We start from the raw sequence: 23,876 nt of genomic DNA, 5'->3' as shown, positions 1-23,876 counted from the left end.
AACTCCAGTTCTAAACTTCCACTATTCCATTTATTTCTGCTTGTACTCATTGTGTTATCCTGGTGTGCACAGGTGTCGCATGAATCCATCACAGGAAAGACAGTCCTCACTTCTGGAACCCAAAATCCAGCTTGTTCTGGCAGGGAAAGTAACACACAGCTATAAGGGAGGGTTGATGTTCGAATTATTATTTTTTTTTCCTATTTCAGCACATCTGTTTCCATCTTCCCCACCACTGTGTATGGACACAGACCTCTGGCATTGCTGTCATCCAGATTTTATCTTCCCACATAAGACTTTTGTGGTGAATTTTCTTGGAGCTCCCTAGGAAGCCTAGTTTTATGTAGGAATATCCTATTCTATTGTCCTGATGAGAGATAAATAGCTTGGCAGAAACGTAGGAGGTGTACAAATGAAAACAGAAGTTTCCGAGTTCTCTAGAAATGAACACAATGTTCTTGCTCTGTTTTATAAAAGCCCAGTTTGCTTTCATTAAAAACACTACAGTTTTGCCTCTGATTTTAATGGGGGCAGGACCAAGGGCTGTGGGGAGCGTGGGCAGAGCTGTTTTCTTCCTGCAGACTTGCAAGCCTAAGGCACCTTGTTCTTCCTGGCTGCAGAACGCTGCGATGACTGGGGAGTGGACACCATGAAGCAGATCCAGATTTATGATGGGGAACCTGCCAAGATCAAATGCCCACTTTTTGAGACCTTCTTGAAGTACAACTATAGCACAGCCCATTCTGCTGGCTTAACCCTGATCTGGTACAGGATCGCGCAGGACCGGGATCTGGAGGAGCCCATTAATTACCGTCTCCCGGATAATCACATCAGTAAGGATAAAGACACCCTTTGGTTCTGGCCTGCCCTTCTCAATGACACTGGGAATTACACCTGCATGCTTAGGTAGGTTGTGTGGTGCAGTTTCTGTACATCTTCAGTGCAATCAAAGGACTTTAGTGGAGGTGGGAAAACGATGCTGTTAGCACCAGATCTTTGTGCGGAGACGACCATTTACATAAGCATTAGTGGGAAAAGAATGTTACAATTATAAGACTGCTCAGTGCTGAGCCAATTTACATGGCAATAATGCTTGGAGGTTTGCAGACACTAACGAGCGTGCCTCTCCTTGCCGCAAGTGTCCGTGAAAATATTATTGCTGAGCCCATGGCAAAATCCACAGGCACTCACCATTAAGAAGTGATCTGCATGTCTAGAGTAAAAATAGCTTCAGATGCAGGGGTAATGTTTTGACTGCACGCTAATTTGGCAAAGATTCATGAGATTCAGACTTCTAGGAAATTAAAAGTGTCTCTAACTGTGGTGCAAAATGAACATAACATCTGCTGTGCACAAGAGCTCTTTTTGATCTTCCTCACATTGTCTTTTGCCTGTGTCTTTGACCTTATGATCTGCTTTAGCAGCAGGGGAGTGGATGTTGCTTGTTAGTCATCTTTATAGGCTTTTGTGAGCTTGTGTGGCCACCTCTGGTGGGGTTTTCTTTCCCATTTATAAATGAGTCAACTAAGGCTTGTACATACCTCATCAGCGCTATGATGCTCGTTATTGCAGATGTAATTTTTATTTCATTCCACTCCACTGCTATAGGAGTAAACAAGTTTCAACTAATCAGCCCTGTTCTCATCCACCCTTAGGAACACAACCTACTGCAGCAAAGTTGCTTTTCCCTTGGAGGTTGTTCCGAAGGACCAGCACTCTTGTGTGAGCCATTCCATAAAACCCACAGAGGAGATGTTCTACTTGGAGCATGCCAATCAGAAGATCACGTGTCCAGATATTGATGGGTTTTACCCTGCCAGTGTGACACCAACTGTCAAGTGGTACCTGGTAAGAAGGGCTTACTTGGGCAGCAGGGGGATGCAGTGGCGTGTGTGAAAAAGCAATGGGTGGCATGACAGTCATGGATCTGCATTTCAGAGTCTCCCCAGTGACAATGTTGTTAATGAAGCTTTACTAATTTTAAGAGCTCTGCTTCAATTGAGTTCAAGGGTAAAACTGCTCTTGAAAAGGAATTGAGAGCTAACACTGAAGCTTTTTTTGACCAGCATGCACAAGCACAAAATACTCCTAGGAGGGATTTAGGTGGCTCAGTTCAGTTATGGGCAGTGTGCCTGACGTGCTGTGTGAGCCTCTCACTTCCCTCTAAAGGAAACTGCCATTCATGTTCCCTCTTCTTTAAAAAAAAAAAAACACCTGTTAATGGAATATCCATCCTTTCCAAAATCCTCTGAGGTCAGGAAATGGAGTTTGCAGGCTCTACAAGGACAATGGGTGTCCTGTTCGACACAATTCATCAAACCTCTTTTCTGAAGACTGAGGCATCTCTACCCCACCCTCCATACATTTTTAATCATTAGACTGTCTCCAGCCATCCTCAGGCTCTTGCCTACAGAATTACTGCTCAATTTTATTAAATTTGATTTTACTCTTTCTCTCTAGGTGGATGCCTTTAGTCAGTAGAGAATAAGAAGTCTCAGGGGATGTAAAGTCTAAGAGTTATGGGAATAAATTCTTTAATAACATCCTATAAAGTGCTTTTCTCTTTCTAGATAGAAGATTTTGTATAAATGAATTTAATAACAAGGGAAGTTGTCAACAAATGTATCTGCTGATTAAAAAAAAAAAAAAAAAAGACCTAAAAGGAAAACTCCACCTCTAAAACCCTTCAGGAAAAAGTTCCTCTTGTGTCAAGAGGAGCTGTTTCACTCCAGTAGTTTAAATGCTTTACTTGTATCGTTCATTGAAATTCACATCTCGGCAATCAATTAGCAGAATGAAACAAAAAGCCCCTTGGAAGTAATTTTTCAGGCAGCAAGTCATCCCATGCCTAATAAAAATCATTAAAAATGGTATATGACCCCTGTCTTAAACTACCCCATTAGGATGTATCTGATTTGGAAATGTACCATTCAAAAATAATCTCTTAGAAAATGCGCACATCTTTGGGTTTTATGACAATCAAGATGTTATCTGCATAACCTTTTTCTGAAAAGGGATCTCCAGCTTGGTATTTTGGCAGTTTTCCTGCCTCGCCTGACAGAAAGAGAGGAGTTATTAAGGTTTATGTACTACAGATTCTCGTTTGCTATTTGCAAATTTTGGGGCCTTATCCTCAGCTGAAGTCAGCCAGGAGAGCTTGATTAGTCCCGAAAGATGGACATCAATGGGCTACATGTCCTTTAGTCTTAGTATCCATTTGTGAATACGTCATCATTTTTTTCTTGTCACTTTTACTTTTTTTCTTCACTCTGCTGAGATGCTCACTTTGATTGCCAAGGTACTTCTGGATGAGAGAGCTCTCCTTTATAAAATTGTCTGTGTAAAAGGTGGGATAAAGCTATTAGGGTGATCTGCTTCATCACTTTATTTTCAAGGTGAAGATAGCAGTCTATTCTCCAACATGCTCAAAGTTCATGGTATTTAGGTCTGACCTACATCATGATCCCAAGTGTCTTATCAATAGTTTAAAATCGGATCTTTGTAGTAGGATTTAAACCAATATCTGTACTTTTGAATCCCAAACTCAAGTATTTTTCTGCCTGACTCCAGAACTGCAACTCGGTGGATGGCTTCTATGAGCGATATCCCCAAGGGCCCAGGCTTGTCATTGGCATTGTCCGCAGTGCGTATAAAGGGAATTACACTTGCATTGTGACATTCAAGGACCACGGAAGAACCTATAATCTCACCAGAACCATAAAGATGAAGGTGGTGGGTAAGAATGACTTGAAAATGTGCAAAATGCATGTGGGTGACTGCAGGAGTGGTAAAAACAGCTGGAAGAGTTTGTTGCAGGATCCATTTATGATTTTATTAAATCTGTGTTACCCAACTGACCTGGTGTATTTTTTCATGCTGGGGTCAGACTTGTGTGACTGCCCAGAACATACTGCAGAAGAGGTCTCTCCCACCACCATGTCAAATGCCCCAAACACAAAAAGAGAGTGGCCAGGCTGAGGCTGGTGAGGTTCAGCCCGTGAGATGGCCAGGGGTACCCTCTGCTGGCATGTGAATGCATAACCTTGGCACTCCTGCTCCTGGTCTCCTGTGCCCTTTGCTTGTCACTATTTGTGGGATTGTCACTTCATAAGCAACTTGTCTTCATCTTCTTGGAATCTCGAAGCCATTTGAGACTGCTAATCAGCCAGGCAGAGCTCCAGGTACCCACTGCTTGGACACATCCATCCCAGGCTACAATTCCCTACCTGCCAGGGAATTGTAGAGTTTAAAAATGTAGAGAGCTGTAGGATGCATTTTAAGTTCCACAGAAAGAGCTGTTTTAAGGGCTGAAATGAATATTTGTGACACTAAATGATGTTTGTATTTTGTTTTTTAGAAGCGGTAGTAAAAAGAAACTGGTGCAGGTTATACCTTGTGGGACATGAGAAGGTTATGCAGCTCTTCTGATGTGAGAGCCCCAAACTATCTTACCTAAACTTTGGGGGAGCCACAAAATCTGGATGTGGCCCTGAGTTTGGGGACTAGGATTAGATTTGTGTGTGCATGGAACTATGCAGCAGGAATGCATCATGAGTTAGACTGGGGAATGTGTGGTGAGGCGCGAGGGCATTGGGAGTGAGGCTGCAAAAATTCCAGGTTTTCATGAAATGTGGGTCCCCATGGGGGCTCTCTGTTGTCTCCTGCAGGGTCTCCAAACAAGGCCTTGCCACCACAGTTCACCTCTCCAAATGAGAAAGTTGTGTATGAGCTGGAAGCAGGTAAAGTCCAATACTTGCAGCCTGCACTGGGTCAGGGAGACCCAGCCAGGCACAAAGCTCTCCCCTTCCACAGCATCCCTGGTGCTTTCCCTTGCAGAGCACACGAGCTGCCACGGCTTGCCTGGTAGACAGTGTGGGATGCCAGTTCTTGATGCTAGAATAGGAGAGCACAGCTTTAAAAGTTGATTTTTTTGCAAGCACAATTAAAGACAGGCATGGAGATACAAAACTGCAGCTGTAGAAGCAGATCAAATGGGGACACTCACCTGCATAGGAGAATTCCTGCAGGACCTGGTCTCAGCCCTGGCCCTGCTGTGGTTTGTTCCCATCCTCCTTCATTCACCCCTACAGTGGCTTCAGCCTTCTAGCCAATTCTTGCTCATCTCCCTTTTTTTTTTGGCTGATGACTTCCTAATTAATGACAGCTCTCCTTCTGCTGACCTCAAAGCGCTGGCTAATGGGGTACCACACCCTTTCCCTCACCCCTTCCCCCACACAATCAGTTTTGCCTAATAGCTTTTTGGAGCAATTCCCTATATCAAATGGATTGTGTCCGATTACACTGCTGTAATAAATGTGGTGGCAATGATGATGATGATTCGCACCAGAGTCTTCACTTTAAAGAACAGCTCTTTCGGCTCAGAAGGTCAGATTTCATCCACAGTCTCCTGTAAGATAAAATCAGATTACAGGCTGATCACCAAAATATTCACACTCCCAAGTCTGATCTTGAACAGAAGTCAAATTCCTGAAGAAGTGTTTCCAAACCAAAATGGTTTTGTGGAACTTGATCCTTCACTTTATGGTATCTGTCCCCTGTGCACTGGGATTGATTAGCACTGCCCCACTTTCCAAGGAAGTGGTTGGCAAGGAGCACGTCCCTTTCGGTGGATCACTTGGTGCAATCAAGGAATTTGTAACACATTTGTGAAGGCAGGACTTTTTTTTTTATTTTTATTTATTTACCTGTCTGTCACAAATCATCATGTCAGGGATGTTAAGCTGTTCTTACAGTTTATGTCAGAAAGTGGATGTTGGCCTCATTACTTCCTGAAGGGAGGCAGAGCTCAGGCTGGTAGGATTTACTAAAGTAAGGGTGGTGCTGTTCCTGCACTGCAATACCTTTTCTCCTAGGAGATGGTTCTTTCTTTGCAGGTGATGACCTTATCCTGCCCTGTGAGGTTTTCTTCACATTCCTGAAGGACTCCCGAACTGAGGTGTGGTGGACCATAGACGGGAGAAACACAGATGACATCTCAGACCCCAAGATAAAAGTGACACAAAGGTAACATGTAATGTGAACCTTCATTTTTATCTAATCCCCTGGGACCTGTGTGGGTACAGGCATGTGACAGTCCTAATGGAATGTGGAGTCTCCCTGTTAATCAGGAGCCCCTGTGCTTGCACCATGCTATGATGAGCACCAGGACCTCCAAGGAGGAGGCCTCCAGACCTGGTCATATCTTACAGATGGATTTGAGGGAACTTTGTTAACCAGTTCACATCATCATTTGTTCAGGTCCTGGTAGAGATGCCAACAGCTGCTATGTTGTGGGACTTATAAAACAGGGGCAGACAATTCTATTTAGAGAAGTGTTCCCAAATAGCATAAGGGATAAAAGTGTTTCAGAAAAGCAGAGGCTGAAAACAAAAATGTAATGTTAGACATAGTATTGATTAGGAAGAGTAGAGATTCAATCACATAAAGAACACAACTGAGGATCAAAGTCCCATTTGCTGGATGCTGAATTTTACACGGAAGGCAGTCACTGCCCTAGCTGATTTGCAAACCGATGTAGAAAAAGGAAAGGCAAAAGGAAATACTGTATCCTAATTTTGCAGACGGTCAATTCAGGCAGAGAGAGACAAAGTGACTCATCCAGGACTGCATAGGGAATGTGACGTGAGCTCTGAATCTTGAGTTTGTGAGATCTTCTTGTTTATAGGCAAGAACTTCCATTTCCTCTAAAAGGCAATATGGCCCAGCTGCAATGAGAAAATTATGAGTGGTAAAATAAATATTAAGGAAAATCAGATAAAGGAATAGCTGCAGCTGTATTACAATCTGAAGTGTATATTGATTTATAAATCTCAAGTTATGTGTTTTGGCCTCTTTAGAAGAAGAGGTTGTATCAGGAAAAGGAATATCTGTCACTAAAATCTTGCTGCACTTTCACAAGTGTAATGCTCTAGTTTTTCTCTTACAGTGAAATTACTAGAGATTTTGAAGACAAGACTCTGATAAGGACTCTAACAGTTGCAAAAGCCACGGCAGAGGAGCTGAAGCGGAATTACACTTGCTATGCCAGGAACGCCAAAGGCGAGGAGCGCAGCCAGGCCGTGGTGCGCATGAAAGGTACGAGACCTGCCGGGCAGGGCTGTATGGGTGCTAAATGTCAGCAAAAGCAGGCAGCACAGTGCCTGTGGAAAAGCAGGCAGCATAACTTTCTCAGACTCGCCTGAGAAAGTGGCCTGGGAAGTCATAAGGAGGAATCAAAACAATCCTCAGAGATAGAAGACAGCCTTGCAGGTGCTGTTTGCCAGTCTCTTGTTTTCTTGCAGGAGAAGGTCGAGGGGTGGTGTACCCCACAGACCAATGATGGTGATGTGTTAGTTCACTGACCAGTAAGAGTTTTACCTTTCTGTACTTTCATGTATTGGTCTATAAAAGAAGATCTGAGGTAATAAACCTGGCTCTCCTGTTAAACTCACTAGAGTTGTGTCTTACTGCCTCACCCTTCCCAATACAGTGTGACAGGGCTGTGCTGGGAGATGCTTGTGGGGGCTCTTGCTGCTGCCTTGAGCCTTGCCCTGCAAAACAGTAAGGGAGCAAAGAATTCCATCAGGCCTTTCTGCCTAACACAGCCCGTTCTGTAGGCACTGCTGTCATACTGCACCACTTCTTGGAGCCAGGGATCAAAGGGCAATTCCATGAGCAAGTTCCTCGGAAAAGAAAGGACAGATCTGTTGTTCTTATCCCATCCATGTACCACAACTGGAGTAGAGCTGAGGGGACAGGCTGCTTGACATTGTTTTAGGTTATTTGGTTGTGTGAGGGTTTTGCATGACACAATGGCTACCAGTTGGAATCCTCCAGAAGACAGTCTGCACTCACTGGCTTTGCTCAGGGAGTGAGACAGTCACACCACAACACACTCTGGTTTTACTCCTTGCTGTCATGATGCTGCAGTCTAGATACAGCCACCTCACCATGGATGGTATAGACTGATTCAGCTCTGTTCTGTGTGGGCTTTTCTTACATCTTTTTTTCTTCAAATATTTGGTTCTTGTTTCCCAGACCCACCTCTCATAATAAAAGCTATGTGAGGCTTCCTGATTAAGGTGGATTTTTCTGCCTCCTTATCAGCCTCATCTAGAGCTTCAACACGTGCTTTTACTGCCAGACCTCCCCTCTCCCACGGGGAATGCTGCCATGCCTTGTGAAGCTTACACCAGACACCTTCTTCCCTCTAATCTGCATTATAAGTGTGGGAAGGCTCATGGAGGTCTTTACTGGAAGATCTTTTTCTTCTTGGTACTTGTCCTCCTTTTTTAGTTTCATTCCATTGAGACAAACCTTTTCTGGATTGTTAGGGAGGAACAATAGACCACACACATAACTAAGAAAGGCTGAAACCATCTGTCAGTGTGTTCATACTCCATATATAATTCTTCTGGGGTGATAATATTTGTACATGTAGTAGAAGTGAATCTGAATTACTCAGATTCTTTCTCTATATATCAGTGCCTGAATACTGTTTTCTAATGGACTGATCTGTACTACCCTCCCTCTTCCTCCCCACATCTGTTCTTGGTTAGTTGACTGGGTTTGCTCTAAGCAGACGTGGTTACCCACCACTCCTTCATCCTGCTCTGTTCCACAGCAAACTCCAAGAACCATCTTTAGCTGCTGCTGGCAGAGCAACCTTGTGCTAAGCTCAGTGCAGCCCATCCCACTGCACATCCTGCAGGAGCATTAGGCATGCCAGAACATAACCCCTCAGCACCAGGCTTACATTTTTAGCAAACGGCTCTATATGTTGGCTCCAACTCTTTCATTACATTAGGTCATATACTTATCTTGCTTTTTCTGGATGATTTCCCTCTCCTTCTCATGTACCTCTGCTGCTCATCACCTAATGAACATTAATAAATGCCTTCCATTTTCAATTTTGTAATTCAGTTTTATTAGAAACTTATTAAATATTAGAATTTGGTGGTGTTTCCACTCCCTGTTGTTCTTTTATTGTGCAGTTTGCCAATCTGCACATCAACTGTTACCAACAGAGTTGCCCAAGGATACAGTGAGAAATTTTCTATCCTAAGTACAAAGAAACAGCAGTGGTGTGACAGACAGTGTATGAGTTGGGGGGGACCTGTGATGTTCTGGCTTGATGCCCACAGGTTGTCCTGTTTGTTTGCAAGCATTTCAGCTTTTCTGTAAGGAACTCTGATTCTTCTTTCATGGTAGAAAAGAGTCAGGCCATGGCTAGTTACATCCTGGGTGTCAGTCTGGGACAAGCCACGAGACCCATGTCTGATAGGGAGGGAGAACTGTAGCCATTGCTTTTATTTTGCTGCAGATGCATTATCTGGATCTCTTAGAAGTCAGAGCAATTGTGTTGCCCAAATAGTTTGTTGATACTGCTGAGAAGGTCATGTTCATGTTCTGGTTTTGGACTGTGCAGGTTTTTTCCACCAACAGATCATTCTATAACCTGGCTGCTTCCAGGCTCTCACTCAGAGACAGAAGTCCAGCTATGGACTTGCTCTGCCAGCATAAGCAGACCTAATTACCCAGAATGGGGCTCCAGGGTGGACAGCCATCACATGTCCTCTCAGGAAAGCCCTGGCTTGGCCACCTTACTCTGAAGGGTCAGCTTGACTCCTTGCTGTTCCTCTGTGGTATTTGGCTGCCTGTGACACAAGCTTGCTCCTGTCCTGCTGAAGGTCCAAGCTGTTCTTTAAACCTGACCCCCTGTTTATTTTTGTACTCAGTTGTAGCACCCAAGTACACTGTGGAGCTGGCCTGTGGCCTGGGGGCCACCATCCTGCTCGTTGTGGTGCTCATAGTCGTCTATCACGTCTATTGGCTTGAAATGGTCCTCTTCTATCGGGCTCATTTTGGAACAGATGAAACCATTCTAGGTAAGGAGTTAAAAAGTTTTCATTTATTTATTCTGCTGCAGGCCAGGCCCTTTGTTTTCAAATAGGAATTTCCCTATAAGCTATTTTTAAACCTCTTCACAGCATAATAACATTTTGACCTTCCATTTCTCTATCTACATGCAGTTGTGTGGGTCATTGCTCATTAGAGCAAGAGGAGTCAGGCTTTTGGCTCAGGGAAAAGGAGAAAGAAGTCCTCTGTATTCTCTGCAGACGTGGAAAATGGACATGCCAGGCTCCCTGGGGCTCTGGCCTGCTGATCTAGCTGCACCATCCAATCTAGATTGTTGAGATATGTCATCAGGTTTCAGTAAGTCCTTGGTTTCCCTGGTGACTCTATGTAAAGGATTCATTATCTGATCCAGAGTGATCTGCTTTAAAATGTGGTAAGGCATCCAAAAGGTTGGATGTGGAAATCACCATTCTGTCCTCAGTTCTTCCACAGCTTCCTTGTGTTACTGGGAGTTCATTGCTAGGGACTCTGAGGTGAGATTTTCTCCTCTGGAGGAGGAGGAGGGTGTTTGAGCCCTTACAGCTTGTGGTGTGAACCTGCCACGGGGGTGCAGCAGCTCCTGGAGGGCGTAGGCAGGGTGCAAGTCTCTGTCTGGTGGCACTGCCTGTGCGGATAGACAGCAGCGAGAGGGAGCAGAGTCAAAAATGTCAAAAGACAAAAGAAGCCTGGACAGAATGGGTTGGACTGGTGGAAATGGAGGTGCCTTAACCTGCAGTGCCTGGGCTCCAGGTGAGCCTTCCTACCTGCTTTTATTGCAAGTGAAAGGCCCATCATGGGCGGTATCACGGGTGTCCCTTTCCCGTTTGTGTCTCCCTGTGCTCCGCTGCCCAGACGGGAAGGAGTACGATGTGTACGTGTCCTATGCGCGCAACGCGGAGGAGGAGGAATTTGTGCTGCTGACGCTGCGGGGAGTCCTGGAGAACGAGTTCGGGTACAAGCTGTGTATCTTCGACAGAGACAGCCTCCCTGGGGGAAGTGAGTATCTCACAGGGGGCAGTGCTCCATGCACGTCCTCTCTTTATTGTTCTTTGAGGTATTGATCACTGACTGCAACAAGCCTATCCAGATTATCTTTTGGGTTTTTTTGTTAATGAACTCTTTATGGTGTCTTCTAATGTTTTTGCTTCACGTGTCAGTGTTGCAGATGCTCCAGGCCACCAAAAGGGCTGCTGTGGGGATGGTGGTTGGTTGTTTCAGTTGCTCTTTCCAGGAGTGATGTGCAGGAATGTCAGCAGGGAGAACCGGAAAACTGACCTTCGTGCACACCCTGTGAGCTGTCCAGAGCTCATCATCTTAAAAGATGGGATAAAGTCAAGACTAGAAGAGGCAGGGAAAGTGTTACACTGGATCAGCTCACAGAGGGTAACAGTGATCCTTGTAAAAACCAGGAGTGTCTACTTCAGGAAGGAGTGAATGATGCTTGTTAGAAAAATAAGCTAAATCAGTGAGAAGATAATGTGTCATTCATCCTTGTTAATTAGTGAGCTTGTCTCTAATATGGCATACAATTATGCTACTATTATTAAAAATACTTTGTTGAAGGTAGTGAGACTCATCTCTTCAGTAAGATATAGTCCCTTTTTACTGTTTTGAGATAAATCATAGAAGGTTCTGGACAAAGTGTCTGCTGCAGGGAGGCAGGGAATCATCAAGAGTGGAAGTCTGTGAAGCTATCCAGATACAGATACTTTCACAAAAGTTCCACAGCAAGGGCACAAATTTAGACAACACTCTTGATTTTCAGTTTCTTGGAGGCTGAGTTGGTTATGTTATATTAAAAGTTCAAAGTCTGAATTTCTGCCAGTGCAGACTTTGGGTCAGGACCCCACTGGTGACAAAACCTGTGCTGAGAAAATCCATTGGGGGGTCCCTTTTGAGTAGGAGCAGGAGGGACTTCTGAATTCTCAGCCCACCTGCCTGACAAAGGGAGCAGAATCTCCTTGGGTTCTGTTACCTTTCTCTCCTAGATGGTTGCCAGAATCTAGGAGCACATTGAAGTTTGAGAGTAAATATGTGTCTCAGTGGGATAGCTGCCAGCCTGGTGCTGTTCCTTCTTGAAGAGAGCCTGAATGACGTGGCAGGGCACCCTCCAGGCTCAATTTGCTTGATGCCAATGTCAGGCTCAGAGCAGGTTTGTTATGAGCCATTTTCACCAGATGTCCATCTCCCTCCTGTTACCTCTGCTCCTTCTTGCCCTGTTCACTTTGGGGAGTGTAATTTTCCTCCCAGAACAGCTCTTCTGGGCTCTCTGTCCTTCATCCTTAACCCCAAATGTTCCCATCTCTGTGCCCCTCAGTTCCTGCCAGCCTTAAGCCAGCTCCAGCCCTGCGAGCACTGCCGGAGTGGTTTGTCACTGCACTGCCGTCTGCAATGCTGCTGGGGCTTCCCTGGCGCTTCTTAGCGAGGATTTGACTAATCTCCTTCTCAAGAAAGCACGGCAGGCCAGGAAATAGCTTTTGGCAGCTGGTGTCATGCCTCCAGAGTGTGCATCTGTGTCATGGGTAGAGAGTTATGTTGTCCTTGATGAAGAAACAGTGGGAGATGGATTATCCCATGAGTTAGCTGACAGGAACTAATCAAGCATGCTTGACAGCTAAATGAAGTTGTCTGTCAGCATTATTTTGCTCTCCATTGTAATTTCTGACCAGTCAAGAGTGTGCCCTTATCAAGGAAGTGTGGGAGATCCTGCAGCAGAGAGTACAAGCTCCGGGATTCACACTTACAAGAGATTTTCACATTAATTACAAGAAGGTGGCCAAGGACAGTCTACCTGCAGATGTTAGAAAATTAAAGAGGATCCTCGGTTACCATGACATTTCTCCAGCTCAAAAGGTGTCATTTTTTGGACACTTTACTAAAAGTCCTCAGAGTCAGTGCTAAAAATTCTCTAATCTGCTTTCATAGATGACGGCAGGAGGAATAGATGGATGAGTAACCAGAGTTAGGATGGTAGCACTACTAAAGCAAATTATCCCATGAGGACATTTGGGGAGGGTGTAAATACTTATTCTGTGTGAGGGAACTGGCAAGAGGAGTGAAGGGAGTATCCAGAGTCATTCTGGACATCTGCCTGTGGAGGATGTAAGCATAGATATTCAGGCTTCCTGAAACCTCTTCAGGATGACTCTTTCTGCTGAGTTCATTCAGCCAGCAGTTTCCCTGCCCTGCTTCAGAGAGCCTCTTTTCCCCCTCTAACTAGAAGGAAGCTAAATCTCAGCTGGAGATCAGCAGCCCTCTTGGCCACAAGGCATCCTCACAGCACTGGGTGGTGTCACTGATGTGTAGTACAGTGACTTTTAGGTGTAGCTCTCTTGGTTACCTCTGTGTAGCATGGGGAGGAGGAAATGCATCTATAGACAGTCTGGAGCTGATGGAGAAGATGTCACTGTATGGGTAGGGGGAACCAGGAGGTCCCACCTGGAGTCACTTACAGAGTTGGGAAGCACTAGTGTAGTCTAGAGAGGGCCTCCAAGGGATTTACTGTCCCCTTCAAGAGGCGCCTGGTGTCACAGCAGCAGGTCAGCAGCGTGTTCTTGGGCATCACTAACCACCTCAATGTTTCTTTCTCCCAGTTGTCACAGACGAAACCCTGAGCTTCATCCAGAAAAGCCGACGTCTGCTTGTTGTCCTGAGCCCCAACTACGTCTTGCAGGGGACACAGGCCCTGCTGGAGCTCAAGGCTGGCCTAGAGAATATGGCCTCCAAGGGCAACATCAAAGTCATTCTAGTGCAGTACAAAGCCATCAAGAAGAGCAAAGTAAAGGAGCTGAAGCAGGCCAAGGCGGCCTTGAATGTCATTAAATGGAAAGGCGAGAAATCCAAGTTCCCAAAGGGCAGGTTCTGGAAGCAGCTGCAAGTGGAAATGCCAGTGAAAAAAATTAGCAGGAGTTTAAGCCTTGATGGGTTAATGCACATCCCTGAAAAATGTTTGACACAATCAGAAAACAAACCAAAACACACTGCAAAAATCCACAAGTTAGGCCAGGGAGTGGGGAGGAACTCAGGGTTTTTTCCATGAAGGACCATGTCCCGAGCATTTCAGAGGATAGTCATGTTTTCCCTGCAGCTTTGATATTGCTCTGTCAGTAGAGAGACCAAAGATGCAAACACCTGCTCTCTGCAAATGTATGTCCTTGCTATCAACCACACAAATCCTGGGCTTAAGATCTAAATTTGCTATCCAGCTGGGATGCATCCAGCACCTTGTGATAGCATGGCCAGTACTCCTAGATCCAGTTCCTCTGGGACCTTCATTAGCATCCAGGACAGAGCTTCTTTCCACTCCTAAGTGACTTCACTCCTTTCTGGTCCTCAGTCCCTGTTGCAGAGGCTGAGGAGCAATTTGCAGGGTGGCTCTAGTGTGGAGCCTTTCCTGCATGTCCCAGGTCTGTAGTCCCAATCGCTTGTGGGATCACAGACTTCTGCAGCACTGTGAAGAGGGTAGGCTCTTAAAGCTCCTCATCTTTGCTCCCCAAATTTCCTTTGAAGCAGATGCATCCAGGTAGTTTGGTAATAGGAAATTGCTGTTACAGAAGCATTAAAAAAAAACCCCATAACTCTACTGGGTGCTATCTGTATTGTAGCACATCTAGTAACAAGTAGTCAGTCTCTGTGACTCTGCAGTCTCACAAGTACCCCAGATCCTTCAGAGCTGCTTGTAATCCAGGGAAATCTCTCACAAGTACAGCCCATGGAGCATATGAGAGATGTTTCTTTGTAGAGTAAACTCAGGGGCTTCACAAGCACTACAAGAAACCCCAGTGTACTACTGAACCTGCCTGCTGTCTGCCACTGGCTGGGAGAAAGCATCATGCAGGTGCTTCCAAGGTCTTTGGGATGACATTGGATAGATGTCCAACTCAGAAGGACACCCGAAAAACTTACTTGAACTTCCTGAAAACTACTAGTTCTGTCCATGTAGGTAGGATTATGAGGGCAGGCTGAGAAAGCTGGGGATGTTCTCCTTGGAGAAGGCTCCTGGGAGACCTTTTTGTGGCCTTTCAGTGCTGGAAGAGGGCTTATAAAAAAAGTGGGGACAGGATTTTTAGTAGGGCCTTTTGCAATTACCCCTTTAGGGACAAGGGCTAATGGTTTTAAACTAAAAGAGGGTAGATCCAGACTATATTTAAGGAGGACATCTTTTACAGTGAGAGTGGTAAAACACTGGCACAAGTTGCCCAGGGAAGTGGTGGATGCTCCATCCCTGGAAGCATTTAAGGCCAGGTTGGACAAGGCTCTGAGAAATCTGATCCATTGCATATATCCCTGCTTATTGCAGGGAGGGTGGTCTTTGAAGGTTCTTCCCAACCCAAATTATTCTATGATTTTATGAAGACTCTGTCTTCAATACCTGGTTATGAACAACATTGCCATTTTTAATTCAGGGCTTAGGTTTAAACGAGCTTTGGCTTTACAAAGCAAGTCTCTCCCCATCTTGATTCCAGCCCAGAGCTGTAAAACAGAGGGTGTATCTCAGCTTCTGCTACACTTGTGCAAATCGGAAGCACAATAACCTGCTGTGTAGGTGTCCTTGCTCCAGCAGGAGAGGGCGTGGTGAGTTAACCCCCATCACACAGCTGGTGCTGAGGAGGGGAGTTTCCTGTCTTATAGGACAGACCAAAGCACAGTGAGGCCCTGACATTGACTGGTGCTATGGTTCACAATGTTTTCAAATAAAACTTCAGGCTCTGGGGGTGTCTCCATACTCCTGCAGCTCCTAGTGCAAGGACCTGCCCACTTAATTATGGAGTTAAGTATTACATGCACCAAGTGCATGCTACTTTTTATTGGTGATGGTTTTGTTCCTGAGTCACCTTTGGCTCATGCATTTGTTCTGTTGGTGTCCAGTGGGTGAAGCATAAGCATTCATAATGGCACTGTAAAAGCACTACAGTTAGGAGTCTATGCACTATTCACCCAGCAGAATTGGGAGCTTTGAGAGCATCCCAGTAAAAAGCCCAGCCTTAAAGGGGACTGAATCCTGGTGTCAGAGAAACTTTGTCCTTAGCATTTTATGATTAATAATGTTATTCCAGGGCTGCAGGGAGCTACAGCCCCCCATGCCCTTAATCATGTACTGTATGTTGTGTTTAGGAATGGTACGCCACAATTCAGTGCTCCCCCTGAAACCATGTGCCCTCTTCTTTTTTCTCCTCTTCCTCCCCTGCAGAGGACGGGAGAGGGAATTGAAGGCACAGAAGGTAAAGATCCCTCCATGAGATAAGAAAAAATTATTTGGTGCAAACAGGAATGAAATAAAAAAATTAACAACAATACTGGTGATAGAGGGTACAAGAAATGAATGATTCCCATGGAAAAAAACCTTGACAATTGACCATATCCAACCATTCCTTCTTCTGCACTGCACTGGCCCAGCTGTGCTGTGCTGGGATCCTTTCTCTCCAAAAGAGACCCCCTTCCCCCAACCTTTGCAAATGCAAGGTGGTTTAGAATAATGTCAGTGATTCTATAGGACATGCCTCCTCCTGATTACTGCAAAAACTAACCCTGTCCTGGCTGGAACCAGGACACTGTACAAATGTGTAACAAATAGGGCTTCTTTCTTACTGTCTTCTTCATCTTCCCCACCCCAAGTAAGCTTTGATTTAAGCATGTAAAATTGCAGTCAGCAGATGACAAGCTCCACTGGAGGCAGTGGAACTTGTCATCTGCTCAGAGGTGCTTAAAAGTTTTGTTATGAGCTTTTCTACTGTGGTTGTCTGTGGCGGGGTAGAGCTGCTTCCCACACTCCAGAAAACCTAATTTATAAGAGATAGCACCCAAACCCGTGCTTGGCTTTGTGAACTCATTGCAACCCTGTCATTGTGCCCAGCTTCACCTTTTTGTTTGTGTTTTAAGCATCTCTCTAATCAGCTGCCAGATCTGCAAGCAGACGGAAGGCCCTGAGGCCAAAGCAGAGCTGTGTTAGATTCCTATATGATTTTTAAAAGATTGACTCCCAAATACTCATAAATTGAATTGACATCTCAGACCTCACTACATCACATCTCACTTTTGACTGAGTTACCAAGAGAATTTATGCGGATTGTTATCTTGAAAATGAAGCCCTCTGATCTTGTTTTCATAATTTTAGTTACTTCACCAGGAAAGTAACTATAAACATTAAGTTGTTTATACATTCCTTCTAAGAAATATCCTTTGATGGACATTTCGCATGACCAGTGTGATTGGGAAGGTGGTAACTTAATTATCCAATCCCTGGTCATAGTCAAGAATCTATAAATACTGGACTCAGAAAATAAAGTTCTGGATCAGGTTCCTCTCACCCAGGAGCTTTACCACTGGCCTTGCTGGGGTTTTTCAGGCCAGGGGTAAAGCCCAGTCCCAACTCTAAAGCAAATCTGCAAGCACCTTAGATACGCCTGCCATTTCATTCTATGCCACATGCGGTTTCCATTGTGTGATTCTGTCACAGCATCCATCTGAATCAGTTAATTCATTTGAATTTCTGTGCACTAACCTAACATTTATCAATATGCAGCTCATGCAAAGTTCCTCATTGTTTTTTCATCAGGAAACAGCGTGGCACAAATTGGAAAAAATATCTTCCCTTCCCGTTCTGTTTGATGTTGTACAGCTGTTCCAGAGTTCTCCTTTTTCTGTATGTTTTTGCCTTTGTGTGATTTGGTCTGTGAAGTGTCAGTATTATTTTATTTTGCTTTTCAATAAAACATTTTCATTTTTGCATTTCAGTCCTTGTGCATTTCTCATAAGTACCATCTTCCCATTACATCTGTGAAATGCTGTTAAAGAAAGATGATTGTGTATAGCCCAAGCATCAAGATCATTTGGGACTGCTTCTTGGAACGGGACATTTTCCTGGTTGTTTCATGCTGTGCCTGCAGAGGCACCTGAGTTCCAAGGGCCATCCAAGCAGAAACACAGTGACACACAGCAGTCAGATATCTCACATCAGTGGACCCACACACACATAGAAAGTCTCTGATCTGAAGGGTGCTCACTTGGCAATCACAAGACAGAAAGATGGGAAGACAACATCATCTCTTTGCTTTAAAGATCAAATCAGAATCTTAGAAATCTGCCCAAACCACAGAAATCAAACTCACTCTTAGGCTACTTTGCCTATCGGCTTCTAGGTTCAGTCAGCTTCATATTTTCTCATCCAAGTCACTTTCTTGCCCATTTCCCATGTTTGCCTGCCTCCAGGTAAGTTGAGAGACAGCCCAGCACTTCCAGACCACTAGCAAAATGAGTGCCTGTGACTATCTATGGATTTGAGGTCTATGGGTGTGGGATCTGTGACCATAATCCTTATAATCTGTTACATCTTTGGGGTGCATTGGGGAGACCCAAGTAAACCAATAAAAATATGCAGCGTCTTTTGCAAACATTTAGTAAAGATGGGAGGTTTTTTAGTAAAAACCAGATAACCAGAGTATTGAATCCCCAAGCCCCTTCAGTGTTATTGCTGCCTGTCCCATCCAGTGCTGTTTCACTGGAAGATCCTACCTGCACATAATTCCTGAGCTAGGTAAACATTGCAAACTGAACATCCCAAGGTTTCCTGGTCAGCCAAGCCTAAATGCATCACTTTCTCAAAATCAAATGTATCTTTGGAAATTTGAACACCTTCCCTGCCAAAAAAAAGTGTCAAAAAAAGGAGTCTCAAAAAAAATGAGTCTCAAAAAAAAAAAAGTCTCAAAAAGTGTTGCAAATTCAAAATTGATAAAAGAAAACCAGCACTGTCACCTCAATCAAAACATTTCACTTCTGCAGCATCAGAGTCATTCATGTTAATTGAACCTGGGCTTTTTGAGCAGGCAGGTAGAATAGGTGACCTCCCGGGGGCTGCTCCTGCTTACATTTTGCTGTGGTTCTGTGATTCCAGTTTCAAAAAGAAAGACCTTTCAAACCAGCAAAAGAGATTTCCTTTCACAAACTGTTGAAGCCTGGCTGTTTTCAAAATAGATTTCAATCAGTTGTAGAAAAGTTTGAATGAGGTCTGGACTTAGTAAATTGGAGATTGCTGCCAATTCTCTATGCCTTTGAAATAGGGTGGTAAAAACATGTCATGGTGCTCAGTGACAATTCTGACAGAACTATCATCTACTTTTGGTTTCAATGAAGCAGTGATTTCCTGTGTGTGTTGGGGGTAAAAATCCCCCCATCCTTTTTATACAAGAAAAAAAGCCCCTCAAAATAATTTGATTTTAATTCCAGTATTTTGTTAACCAAATAGTGCCCTACTTTCTCCATTAGGATATTACTGGATGATAATTTTTCCTATCTTGGTCTCCAAATAATCTAGTGACAATGAGTTTTACAACTAGTCATACTTCTTTGAAAAGTATTGCTCTGTACAGTATTAAAATAAGGTGCATCCAGGTGCAACACAGTACACCTTCTGCTGTGAGATAAGAGACAGCCAAGTGCTGGGAGAATTAAGAGGCATTGCCATTGCAGGGAAGGAACAGTATTTTTATTCATATGAAAGACCAGTGTTCCACTGTTAGGGAGAGAGTCTCCAGCCTGAGGAAGAAATGGCAGAAGGGAAGCAGAAGGTAGGTCTTCTTCCCAGAACAGCTCTCTGAAAGACATTCCTACAGGCAGATTTCTCTGTCTGAATGTGCAAGAGCTCTTACTCTAATGATCCTTTTCCTGCTTGAACACCAGTTTGTCCTTGGAGTCCCTCTCATCTCAGGCACCAGCACTTAGTAAGTGTATGGGTTTTTAAAATTTTTTACAGTTTTCTAACTCAGCTTTTGTTAAATTGCTGAGTGCCACAGCTGTACAATTCCCATCCTTTCCACTGCTCACCCTTTAGCCACTACACCTTCAAAAGGCATCCCAAGCCACAGGTAGAAGTCCAAGGACATCCTTCAGGTTTGCTGCTTTTCAAAATTTGTAATAAATGAGATGATGCTCTTGCCTGGTATCATTCCAACTAAGCTTCTTGCTAAGCTTTACAACTTGCAATTAATCCCAAGAAATGCTTTGAAGGACAGTATTTCCACCCCCCATGATGCCTAGGGGAACTGGTGGAGGGGTTTAAGGCTGACATTTTTGCTTTTTAAATTTGGAGGTTTCTACTTAAAGATGAGTGTGACGGGAGGAGGTGGGTCAGCCCCTGCAGTTCAGGCTGGGGCAGGATGACACCATTGCTTTGATCCCCTGATGCAAAGAGTTGCTCAAGCTGTGGGCAGGTGGTTCCAAACAAGACCCACCCTTTATCAAATGCCTGCACTTTCCTGGGCACGACTGATGCTGTGCAGGGCAGAAGTCAGAGTACAGTCACGGCATATTGTGGCCTCTCATTTATTGGCTCAGCCTTCTCAGAAGCCCACTTCACAGCAAAAATGCTGCCAGCAGGAGTGTGGGCAAGTCAAAAGTCACAGCACTTGTGCCAGGTTCCTCTGTGGGAAGAGGGATCTGTGCAGGTATGGCACCAAACACCTTCTTTGGCTTTTCTCTCCCTATTCCCTTCTCCTTTGCACCCCAATTCCTCTGCCCTTGTGCTCTTAGATACCACTGAAGCCGTGTTCGACTTCATCCAGAGGAGCCGCAGGATGATCGTTGTTCTGAGTCCCGATTACTTGACAGAGAAGAGCATCAGCCTCCTGGAGTTCAAGCTGGGCATCATGTGCCAGAACGCCATAGCCACCAAGCTCATCGTGGTGGAGTACAGGCCGCTGCAGTGCACCCACCCCAGCATTCTCCAGCTGAAGGAATCCGTCTCCTTCGTCACCTGGAAGGGGGAGAAGTCCAAGCGCTCCGGCTCCCAGTTCTGGAAGGCGTTGCGGCTGGCCCTGCCGCTGCGCAGCCTGAGCGCCAGCGCTGGCTGGAACGAGAGCTGCTCCTCACAGTCAGACATCAGCCTGGACCCCGTCCAGAGGAGAAGGAGCCGGTTGAAAGGGCAGCCCGACCCGCGAGGAGCCACTCCCGTGACTGTCGCTCACGGAGGGACGGCCTCGGCCTCCGAGTCAAAGGCCAAACAGCGAGCCAAGCACTTCCTGACGTGCCGGTGTTGTGGGACCTACTGCAATGGCAGCAGCAGACACAAGCGGCAGGCGGTGGCTGAGCCCAGGTGGGACAGTCACCTCTGCAGCCCGGACTCGGGCAGGCCCCCGGCACAGGGCCTTCAGGGCAGGCCTCGAGCCGAGCCCCCGGCGGCGCAGGCCCCTGCTCTCGCCCTGTGCCATTACAGTGACCTGTCAAACAACAATGACTTCTATGTGCTCTAGCCCAAGGGCTGAAGTGCTGCTGCTGCTGCTGGGCCAGTGAAAGAAACTCACTGCGGCCTCAGGATATTTTTACCATGTCACAGGCTGGCACGGTGCCATTAAGTGTCAGTCCCATGCCTGCATGGGGGACTGCAGCAATGTCACTGCTGGTGACCTGAGCCAGGGACCTGCAGCCGTGCACAGAGCAGCATGTACTGCAGGAGCCCCACAGGCCAGGGCCTTCCTGCCCGGCTGCTTCTCCTGAATTTAAATTGCAGAGTGGAGCTGAAAATGTGTTTCTCTGGCGTTGCTTTTCCCACTCCGTGGCTGTGTTTGCAGCAGGACTGCTGCTGGGGTCGGGTGCAGGGGGGCAGGTCCCCAGCTGGGGTCTGGGAGGGAGTGAGCAGCGAGAAGCCATCCTGCTGGCAGTAACCTCTGGAGACAGGAGCCTGCATTTTGCAAAGGCTTAAACTTTGCTAATGAGGGTGATGGGAGCCCCTGCCACTGCAGTTATCCACTGTGGTCTAAAAGAACTTGCTCAACAGTTTTAAGACAAGCCCCTTCTCTCTAAATAAAATTGATTTCTTTAATCTGCTGTTGTAAAAAGTTCCATAGGAGCTGGTAAGTGCTGTAGCATTGTTCACCAGGTGGTTCCTGGAGATTTGGTTTGCCTGAGCTGGCTGAGGTCCCCTCCTGTTCCCAGAGCTTGCAGTGGGCTCCTGGGCTTGGTCACTATCCCCGCTTCACCGTGTGATGAATTTGTTCTGTCACTTGAATGGCCTTCCATGCAGCAGGAAAGAAAACCATTACAGGGAATATGATTAAAAAAATTCTCTGAGTAGTCAGTGAGCTCAGGGATAGGAGCAAGACCTCAAACACTCACAAAAAACCTCTGGCTCTGAATCTGAGGGGTCAAAACTCAACCACACTTCATTAAAAAACCAAAAGAGCCTTTGAACAGTCTCCCTGGGGCTGCTGTTTCATCAGTCTGTTGAGCTGGTTGTCAGCAGTGTTTCCCACTCTTCTCCTGCTCTGAAAACTTCATTTGTCTCATTCCACATTGTGTAAGGACTTCCCTCCCCAGCAAGGAAAGGTGCTAATCCTGGGAGCCGGTTGCTCACCTTCAGCTGATGCTCTGGCATGACAGACCCGCTAATACAGTGCATTTGTTTTCTTTCCCTGACACCAAAAATGGTCTCCTTCACCACTCTAGTCAGTCTAGTAATTGTGTATCAGGTTGACAAGTAATTATTATTCTTCAGCCTTGAAAATATGATCTGAGCCCTTGGGGTACAGGGTCTGGTGGCCCCAGGATCCCTGTCAGATGGCCTCAGGTGAACTTGATGGAGCTGTAAGGAAGGAGGGGGCCATGTCTCACCCATTTTAATAGTGCTGAAGTCCAGTTATAATTCATATATCACTTTCCTTCCCTCAGCAGACCCTCTTCCTCAGTATTGCCATGACTTTTTTGATCCTTTCCTTCTGAGATCAAGCACCACTGACAGCTCTCCTGTTACAAGCTTCTGTGAGCTGAATACTAACAGCCTTCTGCAACAGACTGAGAAATAGAAACACAAAAATGTGGTGCTAAGTCAATCTAAATAAAACAAGGGCAACAAACCCCTAGCAACTCATAGGAGTTAAAAATTCACACTCTGGAGAAGCTTCCAGGTGTGGATTTCTCTCTAATTTCCATGAGAAATGTAGTAAATTGCTCAGAAAAGGTTTGTCCATAAATGGCTATTCTCAGTGATCAGAGGAGAAACAGGAATGAGATATTTGGAAAACAAGTTGATAAATTGCAAGATACGTTGTAAGATGTAATCAAAATACCATGAAATGAGTCCAGTGGATTACAATTAAATGTGGGATGGTACTGTCAGTGAGTCTGCTAGAGCAGAAACATGCAGCAACAAAATATAAATAATTTGTAATCAATCGGCCTCCAGAGTCAACATATTTGTTTTTTGTTGGCAGTTAAAGAGCTTTTCTTTACAGACTAACCCTAACCTGCTAACCCAAACCCTAACCCTAACACTAAAAACTACCCCTAACCCCAATCCTAAACCAAAACCTAACCCTAACCCTAACCCTTACCCTAACCCTAACACTAACTCTAACCCTCTACCCTAGAACACAGCTAACAAAACAGTTAGGGGACACAGACAAGTCCATCTGAACCTGTCTTCACTTTAGTGACTGCAAAGGTCTGGTACCTAAGAGGTTTGTCCCTAGCAAGTGCTACTGGACATGCCAATAATGAGGTGCTCACTACATCTGAAATGCCAGATGAATCACTAACCTGCAAGAACTAAAAGAAACTCTCTTTCAAACATCAAACAGATTTTTATTCTGATCTCTTACACTAGATGCTGATCTCAGAGCGTCTGATCTAAATGTATTTATGGCAGACATTTTCCCAAACAATGACAAAATTGTGAAGGAACCGACAGATGCCAGTAATAGAGAAAAAAATCCTTCAAACCTTTAATCCTTTCTCCACATTTACATTTTGTCTTCCATGACTGATTCACCACCAATACCTATGAAGGGCAGCACCACCTCTAGCATGGTGTTTGCCCTGTGTGACACACCCAGCCTAGGAGTAAAACCCAGAGCCATGTCACACAGGGGAGGGCAGACTATAGGAGGGTGCATAGGGGGATGTAGGTGCTCCCTGCTCACAACCCAGACCTTTGGCCTCACCTGGCATCCAGAAAAATGTGGTGCTGTTCTGGAAATGCACAACTTAAAACA

The 23,876-nt window shown here is 45.3% G+C and overlaps 1 protein-coding gene across 4 annotated transcripts in view; it reads left to right on the top strand.

The window, feature by feature from the left end:
* The window catches only part of IL1RAP (interleukin 1 receptor accessory protein), a 50,792-nt gene extending 27,735 nt beyond the window's left edge, over positions 1 to 23,057 (top strand). For 3 of the 4 annotated variants that reach the window (XM_015638120.2, XM_015638119.1, XM_033516727.1), the window contains exons 3-11: positions 621 to 906; positions 1,656 to 1,848; positions 3,571 to 3,736; positions 4,668 to 4,739; positions 5,895 to 6,024; positions 6,947 to 7,095; positions 9,738 to 9,887; positions 10,750 to 10,893; positions 20,422 to 23,057. In XM_015638120.2, coding sequence (XP_015493606.1) covers positions 621 to 906; positions 1,656 to 1,848; positions 3,571 to 3,736; positions 4,668 to 4,739; positions 5,895 to 6,024; positions 6,947 to 7,095; positions 9,738 to 9,887; positions 10,750 to 10,893; positions 20,422 to 21,140 — 2,009 coding nt within the window. In that variant the 3' untranslated portion in view covers positions 21,141 to 23,057. Of the gene's footprint in view, positions 1 to 620; positions 907 to 1,655; positions 1,849 to 3,570; positions 3,737 to 4,667; positions 4,740 to 5,894; positions 6,025 to 6,946; positions 7,096 to 9,737; positions 9,888 to 10,749; positions 10,894 to 13,490; positions 17,631 to 20,421 lie in introns of those variants that run through there. The other variant, XM_015638123.3, reaches the window with a different exon arrangement.
* The last annotated feature ends 819 nt before the right edge of the window (positions 23,058 to 23,876 follow it).

Source organism: Parus major, chromosome 9 (assembly GCF_001522545.3).
Source record: "Parus major isolate Abel chromosome 9, Parus_major1.1, whole genome shotgun sequence".
In the NCBI taxonomy this organism is placed as follows: Eukaryota; Metazoa; Chordata; class Aves; order Passeriformes; family Paridae; genus Parus; species Parus major.
Note: the sequence above shows the minus strand (reverse complement) of the source record. Positions and strands in the feature narration are given on the sequence as shown.